This window comes from Polypterus senegalus, chromosome 3, assembly GCF_016835505.1.
Source record: "Polypterus senegalus isolate Bchr_013 chromosome 3, ASM1683550v1, whole genome shotgun sequence".
Classification (NCBI taxonomy): Eukaryota; Metazoa; Chordata; class Cladistia; order Polypteriformes; family Polypteridae; genus Polypterus; species Polypterus senegalus.
Genome location: NC_053156.1, coordinates 110,020,718 through 110,044,983, shown reverse-complemented (window position 1 = coordinate 110,044,983; position 24,266 = coordinate 110,020,718). Strand labels below are relative to the sequence as shown.

The following is a 24,266-nucleotide window of genomic DNA, read 5'->3' as shown; positions in this document are numbered from 1 at the left end:
GAATATAAAAAACGTTTCTGTTTTAACAATGTGTTGACACAGATTACTGCAGAAACGGAACAGACATGAAATGCGTGTGTTCCAAATAACGATCTATTATTTCCACTCTAAAACTCCACTTCACTCCCAGATACTCAATCAAGGCATGAGCTGGGAGAAGTTTGTGCACGTTCTAAATTGGTGGGGGGATGGAATAGCCGGCTGCTCCTAGCTTCTCTTTATCAGCACATTTAGAAGACAAAGGACGCTGGCGGAGAGGTGTGAAGAAATTTAAGAAGCAGTTTAAGGTGGGACGGAATTACGAGTTTTTTCGTAGGCTCTGGTAATTCTAGTGTTAAGGGTAATTTATGGAGATACCTGTAACCTCTTTGACTGTAATCAGTGTCTGCATAAATAGTCAATTTAAATTCATGCAGAGCTGCACTGACTTTGCTGGATACCATGGCACGGGGAAAGCAAAAGAACTGCTAAAGGACCCGCAAAAAAGGTTGTTGATTTTTATAAATCAGTGAAAGGATATGAAAAGATATCCAAAGATCTGAAAATGCTCGTCAGTAGTGTTCAGACTCTGCTAAAAAAAAGTGGAATATTAAGGGCTTGTAGTTACCAGATCACGGTCAGGTAGAAAAACCGAGATTTCAGCCCCAACTGTCAGGATCATTTGTCAAGCTGGCAAGGAAAACCCCCAAGCTACTCCACCTAGGATACATGCTTCTCTGCAAACAAATAGGGCTGCTATCTAAAAATACACAGTAAGGAGGTACTTGGAACAAAAATGGGCTCCATAGTTGAGTTTCAAGAAAAAAAGCCTTTATTGGGCCACAAAACAGCCCACTTACAATGTGCCAAACAGCATCTAGTCAAGCCTCAAATTTCTGGAACAAAGTCCTTTGGAGTGCTGAGACCAAAATTGAACTTTATGGTCACAACCATAAACAATGTGTTTGGGGGGGATACAAGAAGGCCCATGATGAAAAGCACACCATCGCTACTGTGAGGCATGGATGTGGATCTCTGATGTTCTATGGGCGTGTGAACTACAGCGGCCCAGGTCACTTAGTGAAAACTGATGGCAAGATGATTACAGCATGTTACCAGAACATATTGGAGAACAATTTGCATTCATCAGTCCAGAAACTATGTATGGGATCTTCCAACATGATAATGATCCAAAACACAAGGCCAAGTTGACCTTTTGGTGACTACAACAGAAAAATTGTAAGTGCTGGAGTGACCATCACAGTCTTCTGACTTCAATTTCATTGCGCCTCTTTGGGGAGATCTCAAACATGCAATTCATGCAAGACAACACAAGAACTATATATTTACAGGACCTATAGACTTTTGGCCAAGAAGAATGGGCAGCTCTACCACCTGAGAATATAAAGAGCCACATCCACAGCTATAACAAAAGACATTGATGCTAAAGAGGGTAATAAGCAGTAATAAAAACTAAATGTATGCAAATGTTTGAACAGGGACCATCTCATTATTTTCCTTACTATGTTTTGTTTAATGGTTGTGCTGTTCTGTGATGCCTTATTAAGTTGGATTCCAAGAAAAGTAAATTGAATGCCTTTTGCCTGATCAGTCAACTTTTCTTTAAAGTATGGTACACATCTTACAAATTCTGCCAGGACATGTAAACGTATGAGCACAACTGAATCACTGTACTTAAGTGCTTATCGACAGCTGCATGAAATATTGAACTTTACAGAACAGGGTGAACCCAATATCTCCAGTCATGATGCTAATGACATATCTTGTTCAGTACTGTGATTGTCAGGATTAAAAGCACTAGAACATCTCAAAATACATTAAAGGATAAAAGAAAATGATGTCAAGCATATTTTCCCTTCCAAACGGCTCTTTGAAAATGTTTGTAAAATGCTTTAAAAACACTTACAAAACAGAACTTGAAAAAATGTCACATGATGGAAATTTACAACACTTAAGTGTGAATGGGCCCTAAAGTTAAAGTTTTTAAGATGGTGGTAACACCAACAAAGAAGGGAGGCAGGAGATGTTGGATGTGGCAGAAATAAGAATGCTGAGATGGTTGTGTGGAGTTACACAGAAGGACAGAATAAGAAATGAGACAATCAGGTGTACACCAAAAGTAGGAGAGATATCTAAGAAAGTACAGAAAAGCAGGTTGAAATGGTATGACATGATGAGCAGAGAAAATTAATATGTGGGCAAGTAGTTTTGTAAATAGAAGTTCAAGGAAAGAGAAAGAAAGGGAGGTTGAAACACATGTGGAAAGATAAGGTAAAAGAAGATTTGAAGGAAAAGTGTCTGACATAGGAGGAGGTGTAGGACAGAGCTATGTGGAGAGGGTTGATCAGCAGCCAACAATTCAATGTCCTCTCTAACAGTTTTCTCACCAGGAATGTACTGAGATGGTCTCGCACAGTTTCTAGCTCCTGTGGTACAGTTACTGACTGTGTGTTCCAATACTCTAGCTGATCAAGTGCATTTTGCAGCCATTGTCCAAGTTCTGTAGACTCTCGTTGGTACCTGGAGAAAAAAATACATGAAGCCCAGTTTAGAGAATGCATGTTAACAATAACACACTATAGAGGCTCAAAATGTTATTAATATGATAATATGACAATACTGATTTGATTTTTCTTGCAGCAGATTAACATCTATTTCTTTAATAGTACCAAAGAAATTCCAGAATAGGACTACAATCCTCATGGATATTTTGATCATCAATTTTCTGGGCACATAAATCTTGGGATTTTTCTTTCACATTAAATAAACATAAATGAAGATCACAGGAAGTAAGCGTAATGTAGCATTAATAGAGTCCTTCTTTCCTTTGTGTCACTTCACTTGCTCAGTTGTTAGCACTGCTCCCTCATCTTGTTCTTCTTCACATCCCAGTATAATTTTAAATCTCACACTTTCTTCACATAATTTCATTCTAATTTGTTACATGTCGAGGGATAACAGGAGGGAAATAATTGACAGTACAAGGATAATACATACCCCAAGAATAATAAAGTATAATTTTAACATTCTACTGTTATTATCTACAAAAACAGAAATAAAATGAAAAAAAGACCCTTGTGTATACAGCTTTGACTTCAGACAATTTTATCATATTAACTTTATGCTTTATACCTTGCAATACATACATTACTTGTCTGGCGGACCCGGCCGGGATGCCCCTTTGACACTGGGACCAGGGGAGCAGCCATGGGGTGCACAGTATGTCCCCTGGAACACGTGGTGGCAGGCCTCCTGGGTTACATCGGGGCATCAGCCATGGGACTTCAGGACTCAGACCTATTGGGCTCCGTGGCCACCACCCAGAGGAGATGCATGGCTTAACGAGCCTGTGTGGGCTAGAATGCAGCCACACCCGAAAGTGCAACCTAATTAGGCTAATTACCACCTGCAGCACTTCCAGGAGGGCTACAAAAGGAGCATGCAGCCACCATTCAGGGTGCCAGAGTCGGGAGGCTGAGGCTGAGGCTGAGGCTGAGGCTGAGGCTGGGGCTGGGGCTGGGGCTGAGGCTGAGCCTGAGGCTGGGGCTGAGGCTGAGGCTGAGGCTGAGGCTGAGGCTGAGGCTGAGGCTGAGGCTGGGGCTGGGGCTGAGGCTGAGGCTGAGGCTGGGGCTGGGGCTGAGGCTGAGGCTGAGGCTGAGGCTGCCTGGGAGAATTAGTGGAGGAAGAACAGTGTGGTTTGGGGTGATTTACTTTGTGTGTTGTTTTGGGACTGTGTTGGGCCTGTGGGACATGGGGAAGATGTGCCCCATGGCTGAAGAAAAATAAAAGTTCTTTTTATTTTACACATGCCTCCTTTGTCAGTCTGTGTCGGGTCGATGCCTATATAGCGCCTTTGCCACACTTGACAGACAATAATCTTAAGCACTCATATTTTCATTAACATTCTTTAATTCATTGGTAAGAAATTACCAATTACTATCATCAGCCTGGGATAAGCTCTTCAGTAGTGAATAGCTGTATACAAACTTATCTTCCATCAAATAAGAAAGATCTAATAAACTTGATAAACATCTAATAAATTATTATTATCAGGGCCAAATTCTGTAACATGAATCACTACTCAGTGACCAGAAACAATAATAAAGTTCAACAATGAAAGTGTAAAGGATCCAAAATGTATATGTTATGATAATTTAAGGTGATGTTTTACTAATGTCCTATAGTAAAACTATTTTACTGTAAAGATATTTTTTGTTTAAATATTTCACTTGAAAGAAGCTCCTCATATGAAATTCTTTGCTCATTTACAGTATGGTTTTTGTGCTTGATAACATTCCAGTACTTACTGATCATGGCACCAGAGACTAGCAACATACTGCATGGTTAAAATAAGTGAGACTTTCAGTGTACTCTGTACACATGACAATAATGACCCTATAAACATATACATACAAGGTTTATAAATGCACGGCTCCAGCTAAGGAAACTACTTACCTTTGCCAATGTTTCAATATTGTGTCCAGTCTGTTGAGCTCCTTGTTTACTTTGGATGTATTATTAAGCCAGCGTTCCCCCAGCTGAGTCAAAATAATATCCAAATCCGAACAACAGACAGACATCATTAGCCTCTTCCCGTCATCCAAAACCTGATAGAGCTGATGTTGATGCTCAGTCAAACTGCTCTTCAAATGCTAGAAATAAAAAATAAAATGAGCTACTACTCTATAACATTATGTGCGTACCGTCAAGTAATGGACGGAAACAAAATCCTCCACTAACCAGGTAACTACAGTAACTGAAAGTGACACATCTAAATCTTGCAAATGTGCCAATGGGTATAGCAGGATTCAGACTAATGTTTTATAGAGCTGTGAAGATTTGGATAAGGGTTTTTATGATCATGAAGTAAAAGACCCTTGAGGCACATCAGGAATCTGTTTATTAGGAAGGCTTTAGCACTTGTACTATGACATGTCTTAATTGTGCCTCATTGACAAGACATGTACATAATATTCCAGATGGGGTCTTACTAGAGCATTGATTAGTTTCATAATATTCTACAGTATTTAGTATAAATCTTAATTTTTTACAATTCGTTAAGACTACAATTTCTTTTTATTGTCATCAGAATGTGTCATCCTATACAGCTAAATCATTTCTAAAATTTACTACTTATGGAGCCAGCTTGTCCTATTATAAACATGAGGAGATAAACCATATCTTCAGCTAACCATTTATCTGTTAAAAAATCAAATCAAGAGGAACAGTAAAGCCTAGTCTAAAGGTGCACAGTACCTGATAAATTGTTATCCTTTCCAAAAGTCTTTCTTCTGTCTCTTCCACTAGACCAACACTGGGGACATTACTTTCTACAAGCTCCAGTTGTCTGAACAAAGACTGGTAATCATCTTCAAGGTGGATCCAGGTCTGTAAAAAGATTGTTATTAGAACATTCATTTTCAACCTTGTTATTATTTTTTATCATGTAATTAAGTGGAACCTCAAACCCCCAAATGTTCCAAAATATATGGCCTGAAAAATGAACAAATAAGCCATCTAAAGCCAAACAAATACCATAATTGAATGATATTCTGGTCTCAATTGAATGACAATGATGTTGCTGCTGATGATGATTTTAACAAGTAAAATTAGACAAACTATAAATTGGCAGTCTTTAGATTTAATTTGATGTGAATGAATTTCTAACTAATTCTGCTACATAAAATACTAAAGAGCTCAGGTAGGCTATGAAAAGGTAAACAAAATGTGAAATACAATTTAGAAGCTGAGACGTAAGCATACAAACATTGTGGCAGTAACACTAGCTAATAACACTTATACAGTATACTCACTGAAATCAAAATGCCACATCTGTGGGGGAAAATTCTTAATGACCAAAGCTAACACATTTTGTTTAAAATGTGATGCTGTAAAAACCACTGTGGGGTAACATTTTTGCAGTCACTAATATCATTAATAAATCTGAATTTAAATGCACATAAAGAGTGTGAACAGGTCAGAGATGCTGCTTCATGGATCCATCATCCTAGATCTAAACTCGAAATTTGTCTGCTTTCAGGCTAGCACATTATACTCATGTTTGAGTGGGTTTGGTTAAATGGTGATGCTGTATTATTAGCCCTGTAGGATTGTGTCATTGGACTGTTTCCTGCCTTACACCCAGTGCCACAAGGAAAGCCTGCATCCTCCCAGCAGGTTTATTTCCTCCAGTAATGCTGTTAATTAGAATTTCTGTTCTTTCTCCTGTTGTCTAATAACCATATTTCAACTCTTCTGTTAACAAGATTTAACAGATTTAACATTTGCATAATGTTGTTTATATTTAAAAACTGAAACAGATTTTGGTTTTATTGTTTGTTTACGTTTGTATGAAAAGGTTACTACTATACAGTACATATGTTTAAGTGTAATGACATTGAACTCAAAGAATTCACAGCATTTACCTAAATAAAATGACCTTAGAAAATGAAGCTGATTCTATCCTCTATGCCCCACTATTTCAAATGTGTATAGTGACATAAGTGCACAATTATAATGCAGAAATAATTTTACATCATGCAGCACAAGTAACCCATCCATCCATTTCAAACATGCTTATCCAGGACCAGAGGGCCAACAAAAATCAAATAATAAAACTTCAAGCAAAGTTTATTTTATAAAATATCATTATAACGTATAGCTTTGGGTGTTCAAATATAACTTGTTCAATACGTGTTTATAACAAAGTAAACTAGACATCATATTAATTTGTTAAATACATGCCACTGTAATACTGCCAAGCAGTTTTCCTACCATGGAAAGACATCTGTGATAGTGGAAGCCTAGGAATCAACATTTCAGATCAGTCTGCCCAGTACAGACTTTACTGTAAAATGCCCAGGATTGGTGTGCGGCCAGTTAGCTGAGGTCTCCAGAACTCTGACTAAATCTGACAAACTATGACTCTGCCTATTGTAACTGTTCACTGACCCCTGGGGGTTTATTTTCTCAAGGGATGCTGCTCAGTGGTGGTTTTATTTTCTCTCCTTCAACATCAATTGGCTATAATTCAATGGTAATATTAATGGATGATACTGTTATGTTCCATATATGTTAATCAGTTTGGCACTATACTTTCTTCCTGAGTGTTTAAAGAGGTATATGCTTTTAAATGTATTCATGATATAACCATAATTTTGTAAACTTATAATTGTATTTATCTGTGAATGTGTTACAGCACTCTGAGCCTGCTCTCAGTTAAGAGCATTATACAAAAATAAACTGAATTGAGCTGAATTTGTTTTGAGGATTAACAGATTTACACTGGTAAATAAATAACGAACCTCTGCTTACAATATAATTTCCCCTACAAAGCACTTACCTCAAGAATGTATTCCAGCTCTATGCCTCTCTTATGGGCTTGTTTTAAAACTACAGAGGCATGATTCATTGTTTCCTCATAAGACTGAGATTCCCTTGGTAGAAGAAAACCACTGATTTTTCTGTGGAACGTTTCTGTCAAGATCATGTGAGATTCCAAACCCTGAAAAAAATCCTGATGGATAAAAGGAAAGTTTAATTTAAAAACAAAACAAAACAAAACAGGTAGCTGGCATTAGTCATTATAAAACTGAGTGGATAACTAGACATGATGACAGCAATATTTAAAGAACATCATACACACAGAGAAAAAAGCAAAACAAATTGGAACACTTATGGGAGACAAAGGATTACTAGTAAATATTACTATTATTTTAAAACAATTACAAATAAGACAGTTAAAATGGGTGGGATCAAGGCACCATAATTGGTGCTGCTGTCTTACAGCTCCAGAAAGCCAAACTAAATTTTCAGCCCACTCACTGTTTGTGTGGCATCTGCATCAGAAATGTCAAATACACGTAACAGTCAAGATTTTCCTGTGCCTGCTTGCTAATTCAGTAGAACATTTAACCAAGAGTGTTGAAAACATCATAGACAATGACTGGTAGAATCAGTTAAAATTACTGAATGAGTAGTAATTTAAAATAATTGACAATGCCACTATAGTTTGAACAGACTGCAGACTCCCTCTTAGATAAAAAAGATCCCTGCTGAAATATGGACGTCAACTTTTTAAAGCAATTCTGAGTGTTCATACTCATTCTCGATTCTAAAAATATTCTGGAGATGATTTGATGTTTAATTTGTCTAAACATAATGGTATATTTCTGTTACACTGAGCAATGAATTTTGCCACATCTGTGAATAAGTGCAAAAACCACTCAATTGTACTGATAGAAAATAAAAGCCAAGGCAATATACAGTATATTGCACTAGCTAATACTTTCTAATTATTTACAGCTTTTATTTTACAAAACTACAATTTTAACGTAAGAGCTGTGTGTGGTCTTTGGGACAAAAAAAACCCCAAAAACTCCTTAGCAGTTTTAATATATTGGTGAACTTGCAGAGGTGTCAGCTAAGTGGACCGGGACAGGTTGTATCTTGTCCAAGACGGACATGTAGTCAAGGGCAGCTTTATTCTCAAATTGAGCAGGACAGGCAAACATATAGTAGCTTGTTGTGTGAATGTACAGCATGCATGCACCACAAAGCTGACTTTGTCTGTTTGGGTTGAATGAAAAGTGAAGAGCATGCAAGTGCCGAAAAAATTTAAAACTGCATGCATGCGCGATCTCACCAAGATCAAGTCACACTTGTATAAGCTGCTACATCTTCTGTAGAATTTACACCAACTTCCATGGCTTTTGATGAGTGTGACCAGAGAGGACAGCTCCACACACACACACACACACGTTGATTTCATAGTGAGAACTGAGGTGCATGCAAGCACTGAAAAAATTTAAAAGTGTATGCATGCGCCATCTAGTGGTTCTGGTTGAGCGTGAGCAGAGCAGACTGCTCCATACACACATGGACACACAGGTCTTTTGTTTATCTATGTCTAATATCTAGAATGAGGGCAGAAAGTTGGTAATCTTCCCTTCTTTTATGCAATAGCTTATGAATATTATGATTTTGGTGGAAGATTTTGGAATATTGTGGCCAAATGTTTTAAAAAATATTCTGGTAGAGCACAAACAACAAAAAAGAATACAATGAGATACTCTCAAATGCAAGGCAATGAGAATGCAAGAACTTAAAAAGCCATGAATATTTTGTAACTCAAACCAGCTAATTTTCAAACTATATTTAAATTTATAAAGTAGTTAACTTAAAAAAAAAAATATCAAACCTTATGCTTTTCAAGGAGATTCACAATATCCACTTTGGAGTTGGCTATAATTTTTTGACTGGAAGCAATTTTTTCTTGAGCCGTATCCACCAGGTCAGAGAGGTCTTGCAAGGCCTGTGCATACTGGTCTTTCAGAGCCAGGCTTTGGTTTAGTCCACTTCTGCGAGAGCCAACAGTCATGACAAGCTCTTCATAAGTATCCTGTAAATAAAAATGTACCATATGTGACCAGTGGAAATAATAAAATTAAGTTAATTTCAGCCTATATCAGCCAATTCCTAAGAAATATTGTTTCTGAGAAAAGTATAAATGATTAACTATTTTTTATGAAAATGAACCTCAGAGAACTGTGCATTGTATCCACTTTCTAAATACTTCCTTATAGCACTGAGTGGAAGACAGGAGACAAACCTTCAGACACTTACTAAGGCAGTTTAGGCCTGTCAGTTAAAATAACATACATATCTTCAAAGTCTCTCAAACTGTTACAAAGGTGAAAAATATTGGGGAGGGTGGATTACAATTAATTCTTAAATCATTTCATGGTGTTATAAATTACACATTAGAGGGCCTCTAAAATTACTGTAGCAGTTGGCAAACAGCTCTTCACTGGCAGGGCTGGAAAGCAGCTGTATGTGAGCACTTCACAACCTGGGATGGGCTAGACATTTAAGTGTCTGCAGCCCAAATGACAACCCTCAAAAAGATTTTCAGAAAGAGGGTGCAGACTTTTAGAGGACAGCACTGTTAACAGCAGCACTATACAACCATTAGTGCCTAGCTTTGGTTTTAGTGATAATGAAAAATATGACAGTGGACAACAGCAAGTAACAGAGATTGCTAATATGAACCATGTTCATATTGCAGGAGAATGCTACTGTACCCTGAAGATGAAAGGCTTATCAATTCAATATTCTTAACTAACTTAGCTGCAGCAATGGTCAGTAGCAATCATCAGTTTTAAAAAAGTTAGGTTCACAAAAACGAACCTGAAGTTTTAAAAGTTCCTGAACGGAAGGCTGGTCCAATTGTAGCTTCTCTCCTTGTACTTTAAGCTCAATAATTCTTTGCTCAAACTCCTTCATGCTCTCTTCAGCTTGTGAGATTGCCTGTAAGATATAAGTTACATTATTATACAGTACATATCATTCAGGATTCTCCTGCTGATTTCAAACATAAAACCAGATAAATTTGACCCAAAGTCATTGTTAGGTAACAGGATTAGTCACCTTAGAAGCTGCTTTCCTTGTGAGTGTGTTTATAAAGTACTTAAGCATGCATTAAATGTTTCAATAAGTAGAGAAAATACCCAGTAAATTGCAGTATAAAATGTACTGATAGAAATATAAAAAGTCAAATGGGCAGCATATCAGAAAAATGCAGAAATTGAAGGCAATTGATCACAGATACTGAATAAATATATCACACTTTTTTAGAAAGCAAAAGGGAAAATATAAAATACAAAAGCCATTATATTATTATAAAAGCCAGTATTAAAACCTACTATAAAGAAATATATATTTTACACCATGGAGGAAAGCAAAAATACGACATTACTGAAACATGAGACATTTAGTACATATGAAACTGAAGTAAGAAAATTGTAAATTGAATTCACCACTGAAAGGAACAACAATGATTCATACTAAAGCCTTCATTTTTTTTATCATTTTTATACTTTTATTTAACTTTTTTGCACAAAATAATTTCAAACAATATTATGGATCTTTAAAGGCCATTATAAAGTATACATTTAGAATCAGCACCTGATAGGGACTTTATGCTTTACACAACTATAGTACGATATCAAGATGTTTAACTGAAGAAGATAATAGCAACGATTTCACAGATCTTCAAACTATATCTAAATCGGTTAGGTTTAATTAAGAACATTACTTTCTTCTTTCCTTTCTATAATATTACCTCCATCAGATTTGTAGCTGGTCTCTCCATTGCAGCTGCTAGTTTCTGAAGGATCTGATATTTACTATCAGCCAATGCAGAGAATAACAGTTTCATCTCTGTCTGCATGGGAAAAACATGACAATATTTAAATATTGAAACTCAATTTAAAATTCACTTTATGATAAAGCAATACTTATAAAGTGTAAAAGGACTATAAATACTGCAAACTCAGATTTATAACACTGCATATATTACACATCAAAAAAGGGTAATGTGGAGGTGCAGCAGGCAGTGCAGCTGCCTCAATGAGCTTGTCTCAAAGCTTCAGAAACATTTTGGAACATCATGTTGAGGTCATAGTGATTACTACTACTGATTCACAGTTAAAGAATCCTGAGTTGAAATCCTGGTGTGTTCACAGTCGCTGCAGAGCTTCACTAATCCATTCCAGATAACAATGACAGTATAAACTGGACTTAATGCTATTAATTTTATTATGCAGCATTTAGAGCTATTTATTCTTAGCCTTTGTTTTTTCTTAGGATGTCAAATCTACCATTGCAGTAGAACATAAACTCAAAAAAGCATATTTTAAATTTAAATGTAGGGGTGCACTACTTCTCAATTGAGAAAATTTGTGTAGTCCTTTGTGTGTTGTGAAGTAAATGACATCCATCTCATTTTTACATACCCAACCTGAGCTTCCAAAGATTTACAGTATAAACTTTACTGCTGCTCAACCAGATCACAGTGTTTCGACATATTTATAACAAATAGCTGGATGAAAATTAAACTAACATTTTAAGAACTGGTTTCTGTTTCTGAATTGCATACAGCACATACTCTTTTCTGATTGGATGTATGATTGTGCCCTGCAAAGGACCAATGTACTATCCACCATGTTCTTTTTCTTACCTTTCACCTGTTTTGGATGTTTGGCACAGTTGTTGAAAGAGCAAGTCTCATGATGTTTTTGAGAACTAATTAAGATCTTTCTGACTTCAGCTTTTTTAAGCAAATTTATCCCTTAAGTAGGTGAAATTTACCCTGGGGAAATTTACCCCTGGTTGGGAACCCTTGCTTTATACCCAGCACTGTTGCAATTATCACTGGCTCTCTGTGACCCTAAACTGGGCCAACTGAATTTGACCCTCAGCAGATGCAAGATGTTACCAGATAACCATCACACTTTCATGCACAACTTTACAGCCCCAAAAGGCAATGTCCTTAGGAAATAAGGTAATATTTCTGTGAAATAAGTAGTAATAGTAATAAGTCGTGGAAATACAGTACGTTTGCATAGTAAGGCATATCTTTTGTTTTTCTAAGTAATGCTAGTATTTTTGTTTTAATAAAATAAGTATTGTATTAAGATACATAAAAAAGAGCGTGACTACATAATACATATAAATTTTAACATGTTATCCCCATAATACATGGGACAATTGTAGATGGGGATGCTAAATATTTTCTAGTTAACTTAGCCAGTTGTGGGTATTTGTCCTCCTGTAGCTTCCACCACAGTAATACACCAAGTCTATTATTGCTGGAGGTGTATTTTCATATCATTACATTTCTGACTCAAGTCAATGTCCATTTGTTACTCATGTCTTTATTGCTCAACATCTGATATTGAGAAGAAGGAGCGAGGCATCAGTGGCTCGTCTTCAGAGCCTAATGACTCATATTTTCTTTTGGGGGTGGTACTTCTAGTGTATTTTATGTTTCAGTGCGGGATGATACAGTATTATAAGAGATGGGTAGCAACCTACTGGCCTGTACGAATAAATATCATTACTGAGAAGAACGCAGGAAATTATCAAGCACCGGTGACCTGATACTGCTATTATTACTTAACCTGGATTCATTTGCTGCTGCTTCATTAACAACATGTGAATCACAGTCAGATTACCTGGATAAAATGAACATATTTAGGAGTTGCGTTAAAAAAATGTAATTGTAGACTTTTTTGAAGTGTTAATTGTACACAGTTAGTAGCTCTAATATTTTCCCCCATTCTCATATTTAATATGAATATTAACTGAAGCTCCTGATCTGTACTTGCATGATTTATGCATTATGCTGCTGCCACATTATTGACTGATTAGATAATTGCATGGATAAACAGGTGTACAGGTGTTCCTAATAATTTACTTGTTTTTGGGTTATAACTCAAACTTTGTTAGTTATTTTTAATGAAAAAAAATATATATATGTACACATACCGTAAATGTAAATTTATGAGGGAGAAAATAGGTTGTTTCATTTTATTAATGGAGTTGGCTTACATAACTATCATGATGTTATATGTAGACAAATCTAGTGGTAAATAAGAAATTAATGACTTACTTGAAACTCTGTTAGCTGCTGGAGGCGTATTTTCATATCATTACATTTCTGACTCACAGCTGAGTCTAGGGCACCAAGACGTACTTGAAGATGGCCCAAAGTTTCTTCAATCACATCCTGGTTTTCTCCACACCGTGCCAGCTCCTGAAGGAAGAGCTCTTTATTCTTGTCTACATCTTCTGTTACTTCCTTGATATCTTTGCCTAATCCCTGAGATACACAAAACACTAATAAAATAGCCTGAAAATTATATTTCCTAACCAGAACTTCACTATACAGACCAAGAAATGAAGAACAGTTTACAGTATATTCATGTTGCTAAAATTAGGGATATGGAGGTAACATATGCAAGAAATTACTAAATAAGTTTATATTGTACCTCTTGATTACAAAGTTGTGTCTCTGTATCTTCAGCAAGGAGAACTGGTCCGGTGAAAAGACTGTTTTCAACACCATCCAACCAATTGGATGTAGCAGATACAGCTTTGTAAAGCTTTTGCTCCAAGTGAAGACTTTGTTTATCAGCACCTCCCATCTTACAAAAAATATAAAAACAGCATATTAATGACATCTCTCTATTATAAAAAAGAAACTTTGGATGAAATGGCGACGAGACATGATCTTTTGAAGAGAGATCTTTGAGAGAGAGAGAGAGACAGAGACACTTTCACTTTCTGCAAAACGGGCATGCAGATCACGCTGCACAGGGTTTAGCAGCAATCCAGTAGCTGATCGAGCAAAGAGGAGGTAAAAAAAACAACTGTTATTTGATTCCCATTGTATTACCGTCAAAGAGAGGTTTCGGAGGAGCGACTTTGTCTCCTTGGGGTGCGTTCAGCCCCCCTCTTCAAAAGACAGCATAGCTGTACAGTAAAGATCGCGTTAGCGCAAACAAATGGAAAATATTAATCACTGAAATAACAGAACAGCAAAAGGAGATCTAATAGTGATATGAGGATGTCTGGGGGAGAAGACAGACAAGGCATTGACTTTAAAATGTTCAAAGCGTCACACGAAATGCAGATCACGCCACCAAGGAGCTGTGGAAAGCCAACAGCTGATCGAGCAAAGAGGAGGTAAAAAAACAACTGTTATTTGATTCCCATTGTACCACCGTTCAAGAGGGGTTTCGGAGGAGCGAAAGCGTCTCCTTGGGGTGCGTTCAGCCCCCCTTTTCACAATACCGTGTGGCGCTGGTGGGGTAGGGGGGAGAAGGGGTAGGCGAGAGTGAAGTGCAGATCACGCAGCACGGCAGAAGCAGTAAGCCAACAGCTGACTGAGCAAAGCGGAGGTAAAAAAAAAAAAAAAAGAAATTTGTTTCCCAATGTAACACCGTATAATGGGGTTTCGGAGGAGCGGCTGCGTCTCCTTGGGATGCGTTCAGCCCCCCTCTTCATAACAACGCATAGCACTTGGTGTTTGGAAGGGGGGTTGGCGAAGCCCCCTAGTTATATAAAGAAACAGGCTCTGCAATAGACTGGTTACCTATAATGGGGTGTTTCCTGCCTTGTGTTGAGTTCTACTAGGATAATTTTGAATTACATTGAACAAGTTTTGAGAATGTTATGTTAAAGAATAAATACCTGGAATTGGACATCATCACAGGCCTGGGTAAAACGACTGAATAAAGATTTTACAGATGATTTGTCTTGTGCTGGAGCATCTCCTTTGAACATTGGTGTGGAAGAAGACACCAAACTAGGTCGACTATAAACCTGTACATATAAATGAAAATTAATGAATGCCTGAAACTGTAACTTAGAACCTGAGAAGAAAATATACATAATTTTAAATTTAAATGGATATGCACCAGTCATGGTAGTAATAACATAGCTTTTTTGTATTAGTTGTTAACATTTAATGCAACAAATATTTTTTTTTCCATTATCATGTTCATTCCACAGTATTACAAAATAAAGATAAGCTATGGGAACCCAACAATTTATAGTAATGATATTAAATACCCACATACAATAGTAAATGTTCATTTAGTGGTTTGCATCTTTAATAAATTTGGTCTTCAGCTGCTCAAACTTCTTAACAGTTTTTAAAATGCTGGCAGAAAATGTACTATAAGAGTCACGAATTTCATACCGGTTGGTTCTGGTCTTGTTCCAAAGTGTTTTCCAAAAATTTCTGCTTGGTATCAAGTTCTCTATTTAGACTCTCCCACCTCATTCTCATCTGTTCCTGTGCAGAAGGCTTTTCCTCCTCCAAATCAAATTCTTCTGATAAGGACTTAGGTTTGTCACTGTAAATGATACAACATTCTTACCCAACAGCATCTATTTATGCACAATTAACAGAAAACAAGCATGCTTAACCCCAGGCTTGGTTATGGGGGCTGAAGCCTATCAAGTCAGCACTGTATGCAAACAGCCTAGGCATATACCAGTCTATATCATTCATCACATCTAATTACATATACAAACAAACATTTTCACTCACAATGGTGATAATTTGCAATCACCATTCAACCTTCCTTGCATATATCTTTGTAGAAGCAAAAGGAAAAACACAATGCAGAAACAGAGAGAACAAAATTCACAAATATAGTATCTAGCAAAGGATTTGAACACACAGCACTAGATCCACGAAGAAGAATACTAAGTGCTGTGCTAGCATGCTCCTCTTGTGTCAATATGTACTGCTTAATACAGTATTCAGTGCACAAAGCCTCACATCATTTTTATAAAACATGCTATAGAAATTACACACATTTAGATTTCTGAGTAGGGGTCTACCTTCATTTCTTTCACTTTAGCCTTTTCATCAGTATTCTCTCTCACTCTCTCTATTTGGACGACACCTCCCTCCCTCCCTTATATACTTGTTATGTCTTTGAGAGATCTTGTTCAGAAATAAACATGGTGGCAACACCTTGTGTTAAGTCTTTTAAATTTCTAAAAACTTAGTGTGATTGATGGTGAGAAAAACCACTGCATTCATCCCCATTCTTACTCTGCTCAAGCCTTCTATTATACTCAGCCAATGAATGCAGTGACAAGACACAGCTCATAGATGTTCCTCCTAAGAAATGTTCATATAAATCTACAGTTTTTACACAGAACTATAAATTATGTCATTGACACTGTCCTAAATACAGGGGTTTTCTTTAAATGCGCTTTAGTGAATGAGACATTAGACTAGAAAATTGGCAGTAGGCCACAACAGCATTTGTTTCTAGGAGCTGCTGTAGTAAGTACAATGCCCATTAGATACTGTATAACAGATTAGGAAAATAAGTATATGTAACAAAATGTACTGATGCACTTACTTCATAATATAAAAACAAAATATATCTTCTAATGTTTCTTTTAGGTATAAGCATAGTTTATCCTCAATAATATGTATGTCCATCCTTATTATACTCTTGGTCATCTATCCATTTACATCAAGAAATGGCAGTGGAATACAGGAGAGTATGAGTGAGTAGGACAGAACATAACATTGTTATTCATGAATGAAACTTAATAATATCTTTAGCTTTTCATATTTCCTTGGAACTCCACTGGCTTTTACTCCCCTTTTTGGCTCACTTTGTTTGCCAAATGCAGCTCACAAAATGACATGGTGTGATTATAAAAATACTTAATTCTCTTGGACTTTTCAACAATTTATTGTATTATAAAATATATTATTAAATGTAATTGTCATTAATTGCCATTGATAATACAGGAAAAATGAAAATTGCAAAGATTTATAGGATCAGTTATGAATTTGCTTTGTCCAAGTGGGACAGCAGTTAGTGGTATTACCTTGTGGCTCCACAGTCTCAAGTTTGAATCCAGGGCCCATTCACTGCTTGTTCAAACTTTACACATTCTCTCCTTGTTTGCCTGGGTTATTTCTGGGTGTTCTGATTTTCCCCAAAAACATGCTTGTTTGGTTAACAAGCAACAATCAATTGCATGTGCATGTGTCCTGTAATGGACTGATGTGCTATTCAGAGTGGGTGTCATCGCTGTATTAAGTGCAGTCAGTTTCTTAAGACCCTGCACTGACACGGATAACAGGGATAGAAAATGAATGGACTGTTGGGTCCAGTAGTGTTTATGGCTGCTAGACCTGATTAGCATGAGGGGTTACTGTAGGGTAAATTACCTACTGTAGTTGGCTGTAAATTTCTCTTCTTTGGGTTGTTTTTCTATTCTCTTCTCATTATTGAGCAGGACCCTGCTGCCTCTATCCTATTCTATCATTTGATATTGGAACGTAAAATTATTGTCACAGCTATAGATAACAGAACTACATTCCCTCTAATGTTACCCTGTTACTGAAGCATACTTCTCAATTTTCATACTGCAGTGGTAATTAGGAGAAGAAAGGAAGTTAAAATGTACTAGGAACAATATTTAGAAACAGAAATATGAATTAGATTAAAATGTTAACAAAATTCAAAGTCAGGGACTATGGCATTGGGAGGAAGGGGCTTTAGAGGCTTAAAGTATTGTGCCAAGCCCCTGATCTTTTTTATCCCACTCCCCCTTGTTTTTGATGTTTAGTAACTATAAAAAAACAAAGGGGACATTTTGAATGTTATATACTGTACTTTTATCTAAAAGTATGCAACCCCAAGGTATACACGAACACCACCCCTCACTCTTTGATATCATATACTTACATAACAATGCACTCAAAACACAAATGGGGGCCCCTAATCCAAAACTCTATGAAATGTTACATTTGTGTGTTATTGGCTTCAAAGCCTACTAAGGGGCCTAAGATCATAAAAACATCAAATCCTAGATGCATTCTAAAAGATGTATCCAGCACCTCCTTATTTTATAGTGGCAACTTGAAAGTATTAAGCCTCATTATACAGGGGATGCTGATACACAATTTGACCACACCCTTTGAAAATGAGAAGTACAAAATGGAACCAAGACAACCATCGCAAAGCTAATAATAAAAATAAACAAGAATATCAAAAAACAATAGCACAACAAAAATGAAACAATAATTAACAAGTTTCTGACATGTACAGTGGAGTACACAGCACTTCTCTCTTCATTGACCTTACAAAAATATATTGTATTATAATGAACTTTGCGCCATAAAGCACAAGCTGTAAAAGTTTAATATAAAACATAGACTGATCGATTACAGACATTCTACAATTGCTTGAATACTTATAACAGTCGGGCTAATTCAGTCCTTTACAAAATGCAACGCTAAAAGTTTATAATCACAAAATACAAGGCGGTTTAAAAAGACTAGAAATGATCAAGAAGTGATGCACAGCTTTGAAAGAATTCATTCAAGATACTAAAATTCAGAATTAACCTCTAAACACTAAGGGTTTATTATAAGTACATTACAAAAAACATTAAATGATGATGTCTGATGAGCAATATTTATTGTGACTATCACTCACTCAAACTTAAAAAACAAATGCTTTTTAGTAAGAAACATAATATGCCCATTACCTCTTGTTACTTTGTTGAGTCAGAATCTGTTCCCCTCGGCTTGCAACTGACTGCAGGAGCTCCTTCTGTTGTGCCAGCTGCTGCTCCAGTTCCTGAGAAATATATAAAATTAATTCCTGCAATTGTTTTTAATAATGAATTGACTTCATAATTTAATTGCTTGTGCTGTTACTGACCCTTTTCTTAATTTTTATATGTGTGTTCTGCTAATTTCTCTAAAAGATCTAGGTCTATTTAAAAGAAATACTTGATGTAACATGCCTGACTTTTAAATTGCATTTCATTTTTAGATGGCCCATTGTGTACATACAAGAGGTTAGTTTCTATATTAATTTCTTTATGTCTTAGATATGCTGTAACTCTGCAATGTGTCATACCCTCTGTCTTTTCAGACTGTCCTGATGTTTCTGAGACCTTGATGTCCTTGCTTGAACTAGCCATTCCTGGACACTGGGGCTCTGAGACAGGGATGAGTTGCGTTCACTTTCTTCTTTTTCTAGCCGTGGACCCTGCTAGGTTAGGAAAGCAGTATTATAAAAGGCATGGAGCATTATCAGACATAATTTTTCACATATTAGTAAGTAAAAAATGAAAAAACATTTGATACAATCAAATCCTAATAAAGCACAAACTTCATATAACTGACAAAATAACAGGATTCCTTCAGATATTAGCCAGTTCTACTACATCTGCTGTGTCTTACCTACCTATTGTATTTATGCCTTCATGTTATAACATATTTATTTTTTAAGATATTTAATCATTTTGACTAACAGATATACTGGCTTGAAGGAATTCAACATATATTTTGTCTAATAACAAAATTGAAAAATATTTTCATTTGATTTTCAACTTTATTAAAGTAACATGTTAGGAAAATTTCAAGCCAAACAAACAGATTGATTAGGGAACTACCAGAGCACATCCAGGCTATAATCAGAACAAGGCAGAGTCACAACTGCAGTATTAAACAGTAACAGTAAGATAAAGATACTGTTAATTTGTAAATACAGTTTAACATATTGACAGTGATTAATGGCTTTAGCAATACTGAACAAATGCCTGGACTCTACTGTGAAAGACACAGAGTAAAAGGTTTTTGAAAACTGATTTTAAATGATTCTCACCCAATTAAACTATTGTTTGTAACTTATGGTATTCACAATGGTCGTCCGTTGAATCTCATTAGTGTCAGACAGCAGGAGTTTTGTTGTTGAACAGCTCATTAACTGTATGGACAGGATTGCACTAAATTAAGCCTTAAATCCTATTTTGATGTTAAACTGCACTGATAAGATTAAATCAGTCAATAAAGACTACACTTTATTATGGTTCAAACCCATTGGTCATTAGGTATAAAATACACCAACAGGGAATTAGCATTGTGCTGGCAAACACACTAATCTACAGATAATTTAATTAAAATTGTAATGATAAAGCTTTTTAATGATTTAATACTAGTTTTATATAACTGGAACCTATGGCAATGTTAAGTTCCAAAACCCCTTTTTCCATATAAATTAAGATATAATATTTACAGATATTTTATCTTCAGCTATCCACTTAAAGCATGTTCAGTGGAACAGAAAATATTGGCCAGACAAAAAAAAAAGGTCTGTGATTGGCTGCCTCCTTAAAATGACAGGTGTATACCAAGACATCATACAGCACATATATTGGGGACTATAAAAAACATTTGTTCTCTTGGAATTTTTTGACATTTTATCATGTTACAGTAGTGGTTTTCGTTGTCACACTGAAAACAAAATCATGTGAATCTGTCCAGATTAATAAAAATAATAGTAGAATAACAGAAAATAACTGATTCTGTAAGTATTTAACACAAAGGGTGTAACCTCTAATGTGACAATACTTGATGAAAGCAGTCCGCCTGTGTGTTTAGCTAAGATTCTCAAGACTTGTTGTCAAAACTAAGTGATATAAGTATAATGCAGGCCTTTACCCCTAGTATGAAGCATTGAAATGACTGTATGGAAGTTTGGGGAGGCCTTGCATATGTCAATACAAAGAGATCCTGGACAAAAACCTAGAGTTTGGATGAAGAGTCCTCTTCTACCATGGCACATAACAGACTTAAACTGAAAGAAACACAGAAGTGACCTAATACATTTATCCAATTCCCCTGATTCCACACATAAGGTGGTTAAAAAATAAAAATGTTCTTAAGTAGTGAAAAGACATACAAAAAGAAAAATCAGAAAAACTGGCAGGACACTTGTGAGATGCTGGATTAACCACTATAGTTAGTGACAATATTGCCTTGTCTGAATAAACCTGGATGGCACACAGTTTGATTGACAAAGCATCCATGAAGGGACACCACGGTACAGAAGAAAGAGATCAATAACACAAATGAAACTAAAGCAAACACGTTACATGATGTTTCTTAGGTGCTTTCAGGTCCTCCCATGCAAGTGTTGCCTGAAGAAGAAATGAGGGGATGGGATTTAAACAAGAATGCAAAAAACGCCAGTAGTCTCTTTGACATACTCCAAGATTGCTGACCTGTTAACACAATCCATCTTCATATGTCTCCAAATGAAATTCTTTTCAAATTACAAGCTCAAGTACTTCCATTGAAACTTATTTAAAACATTTTATCTATTATATCTTTCAGAACAATGATGTGCTGAACTAAAAAGCCCAAAGTCTTCCTTTTTAAATTGTCTTTCTCAACTGAAATGAAGCTATCTATCCATTTATTTTCAAACCCACTGAAATTATTGCATCTCAATGAAGAGGTGCCAGTCTGTTTCTGTAACTGGAATAATTGGAAAAGACACCCCATAATCAATTGGACACCATACCTCCTTGGGAGTGTTTGAGTCAAGCAGCACAGAGTTTTAAGTTTTTTGTTATTTTATTTAACAAGCAATTCTCCTGAAATGGACTAGAATCCCATGTAGAATAGATGTGTCTAGCTCCTGCAACTCTGAACAAGGAAAATATAGTCTATACAAATAGATGGATGGATTACTGTCTCTGTTGTACTTTCCCCTTATGTCTATGTGTGTACAACACACAAAAATAGTAATGCCCTGTGGGACTTTTATGGCATTTTAAACATTTCAGGCAGGATTTAAATGACCTGCCAAAAAGTTGCCTATTACAGAATTCAACCAACAATTTAATTACTTCTTACCTAAAAAATAAGATCCAAATAAATATAAGTGGTTTCAAAATCGATATAGAGAACACATACATCCCTTTTGCAGCCAGAAAATGTAGTTTGAAACAGGCCAGCTTGACATCATGAATAACATAGTAAAAAAATGCACATATCTTTGTTTACACAATAGCATTTAGCACACATACAACATACCCCTTGTACACAAAACCAATACTGACAGAAATCAATTCTGATGTAATGAACATTCAAATGACTACTATAGATCTAGTAACAACTAAAAATCAGTGCTGTTACTAGGATGTCATCCTGAAGTAGGCAATTGGATATGGTTAGAAGATACAGTAACTAAATGCCAAATTAACGTTATTTCTAGTGGTTTTTCATTCAATGGAAAGAAAACCCTTTTGGGTGGGCATAGCTAACCTTTCACCCACCTGCTGCGGGTGCTGCAAAAGCGCAGCTAAAAATGCAGATCAGGTATTTAAGTAAAACCACCTGATTATATGAAATTAACATAACACCAAGTTATATTCTCAGGCCCACATAATCGAATTCAGAATTGCGTCAGAATTGAGCCTATCCCATATGCAATGCAGGAAGCAACAATGCAGGAAGCAACAACAGGCAGCGCACTCAGACTCAGGCTAAAATGCACATCTTGAGGCTATGGGAGAAAATTCAGAATATCTGGAGAATTCAGAATGGCACAGAGAGATCACGGAGATTCCACGGTTTTAAATTCAGAATGCAATACACCTGGAAGCTCAAACTGCATGTTTTCACTCTAACCCTTTCCTTAATTAGTGACTGATTTCTGCTGCTAATTGACTTCTTTTTTCCTTTGTTTCATTTATACTTTTTTTAGATTCAATCCTCTGAATTGACTCATTTCTTTACTTTTATTGCACCCAAAAAGAAATGACATGTGAAGTGAGCCAGAACATGCTCAGCTAAGTTGGGGCCTCAAAAATCAAACCAATTTCACATAAACCAGTTTCGTAATAACAGGCCAATTCTTGTTGTTAATTAAACAAATTATTTAGTTCCATGACTTGTTGGTGCTCTAATTCTGCCACAGCAGACACTCCCAGAACTGTTACATTTATTTTTTCCAAGGACACTGTCAAAATGTTTTGTGGACCTGAGCAGACCTGAGCAGGTCAATTACTGATACATTCACTTGTTTATTTTCTGATATTGTACAATGGACACAGGCTCTTTGGTCATTGCTTGGCCTGCTTTGTATTTCATTTTTGTTTGGCAGCTAATTAAGGAAAAAAATAAATGATTAAGGGGTTTGAGTCTTAAGTAGCAAGTCAATTAAAATAATGCAAATGAAATTAATTAAGCATCACAAAAAGGTCTAACTAACCAACTAAGAAAAGGGTTAGAATAAAAACCAGCATCCTCAGTAGCACTCCAGGACTGGAGCTTAGTATGCCTGCTATACACATTGTCATCCTGTATGCAAAAAATCAACATCATGTATGATCAAAGTGACATTTAGCAACATTCCTAGAAAGCTGCCATTGTTCTTATAAATTACACCTGGGGAGGAAAAATGCAGAGTCTCAAGTATAGTTATAGGCAACTATTTAAAAATAAAAAAACATTGTAAAATAGTTGTAATAATTGTAAAATATAAAAACTAATGTACATTTTTACAGTACATATGCATGGTTAAATACCTGAATTTTTTTGTTAATTACCATTGCTTAAGAAAATCAGGGCTGGTGGAAATGAGTCATAGACATGACTACAATAGGCAAGTACTTGTCTAATGCATGCTTATTTCCCCCATAAAGAAAAGAAACTAAAAGTGTGTGCCAATTCATTGAGACGATTTTTTTATCTATTTTTTACATTTGCAACCTGACAGATGGGATTTTTGAACAAGGCTGCAACAGCTCAAATCATTACACAGAAAACAGAGGCAAGTTAATCTTATGATACTGCTTCCAACTCACTTACAGAGAATAATAATTTACCTGACAGTCTATGTGTACACAACAATTAATATCATTACTGGTAGTTGTTTAACAGCTACAGTACATTGTAATCTGAATTTAGATATGGCACAATCCCAGGCACTTATAGCCATTCACATAAGGCATGTCAATGACTGCCAACATGTCCAAATGCTGAACCTCCAAGTGTAACACAAAGCATCCAAAAATATCTGCTTACTGCTTTCTCTTTATTAACAAAGCATTTTTTTGGAAAATGACACAAG

At 36.1% G+C, this 24,266-nt stretch overlaps 1 protein-coding gene across 7 annotated transcripts in view; it reads right to left on the bottom strand.

Annotated features, from left to right (window-relative positions):
* Positions 1-24,266, bottom strand: part of LOC120525468 (nesprin-1-like) — a 305,232-nt gene that overhangs the window by 84,827 nt on the left and 196,139 nt on the right. For 4 of the 7 annotated variants that reach the window (XM_039747791.1, XM_039747793.1, XM_039747794.1 and 1 more), the window contains 14 exons: positions 21,280-21,324; positions 19,260-19,391; positions 18,883-18,974; positions 15,548-15,704; positions 15,037-15,168; positions 13,833-13,988; positions 13,454-13,663; positions 11,123-11,224; positions 10,189-10,308; positions 9,200-9,400; positions 7,343-7,516; positions 5,257-5,388; positions 4,456-4,652; positions 2,388-2,520 (listed from right to left, as the gene is read on the bottom strand). In XM_039747791.1, the coding sequence (XP_039603725.1) occupies positions 2,388-2,520; positions 4,456-4,652; positions 5,257-5,388; positions 7,343-7,516; positions 9,200-9,400; positions 10,189-10,308; positions 11,123-11,224; positions 13,454-13,663; positions 13,833-13,988; positions 15,037-15,168; positions 15,548-15,704; positions 18,883-18,974; positions 19,260-19,391; positions 21,280-21,324 (1,983 nt within the window). Of the gene's footprint in view, positions 1-2,387; positions 2,521-4,455; positions 4,653-5,256; positions 5,389-7,342; positions 7,517-9,199; positions 9,401-10,188; positions 10,309-11,122; positions 11,225-13,453; positions 13,664-13,832; positions 13,989-15,036; positions 15,169-15,547; positions 15,705-18,882; positions 18,975-19,259; positions 19,395-21,279; positions 21,325-24,266 lie in introns of all 7 variants that reach the window. The other 3 variants (XM_039747790.1, XM_039747792.1, XM_039747789.1) reach the window with 2 other exon arrangements.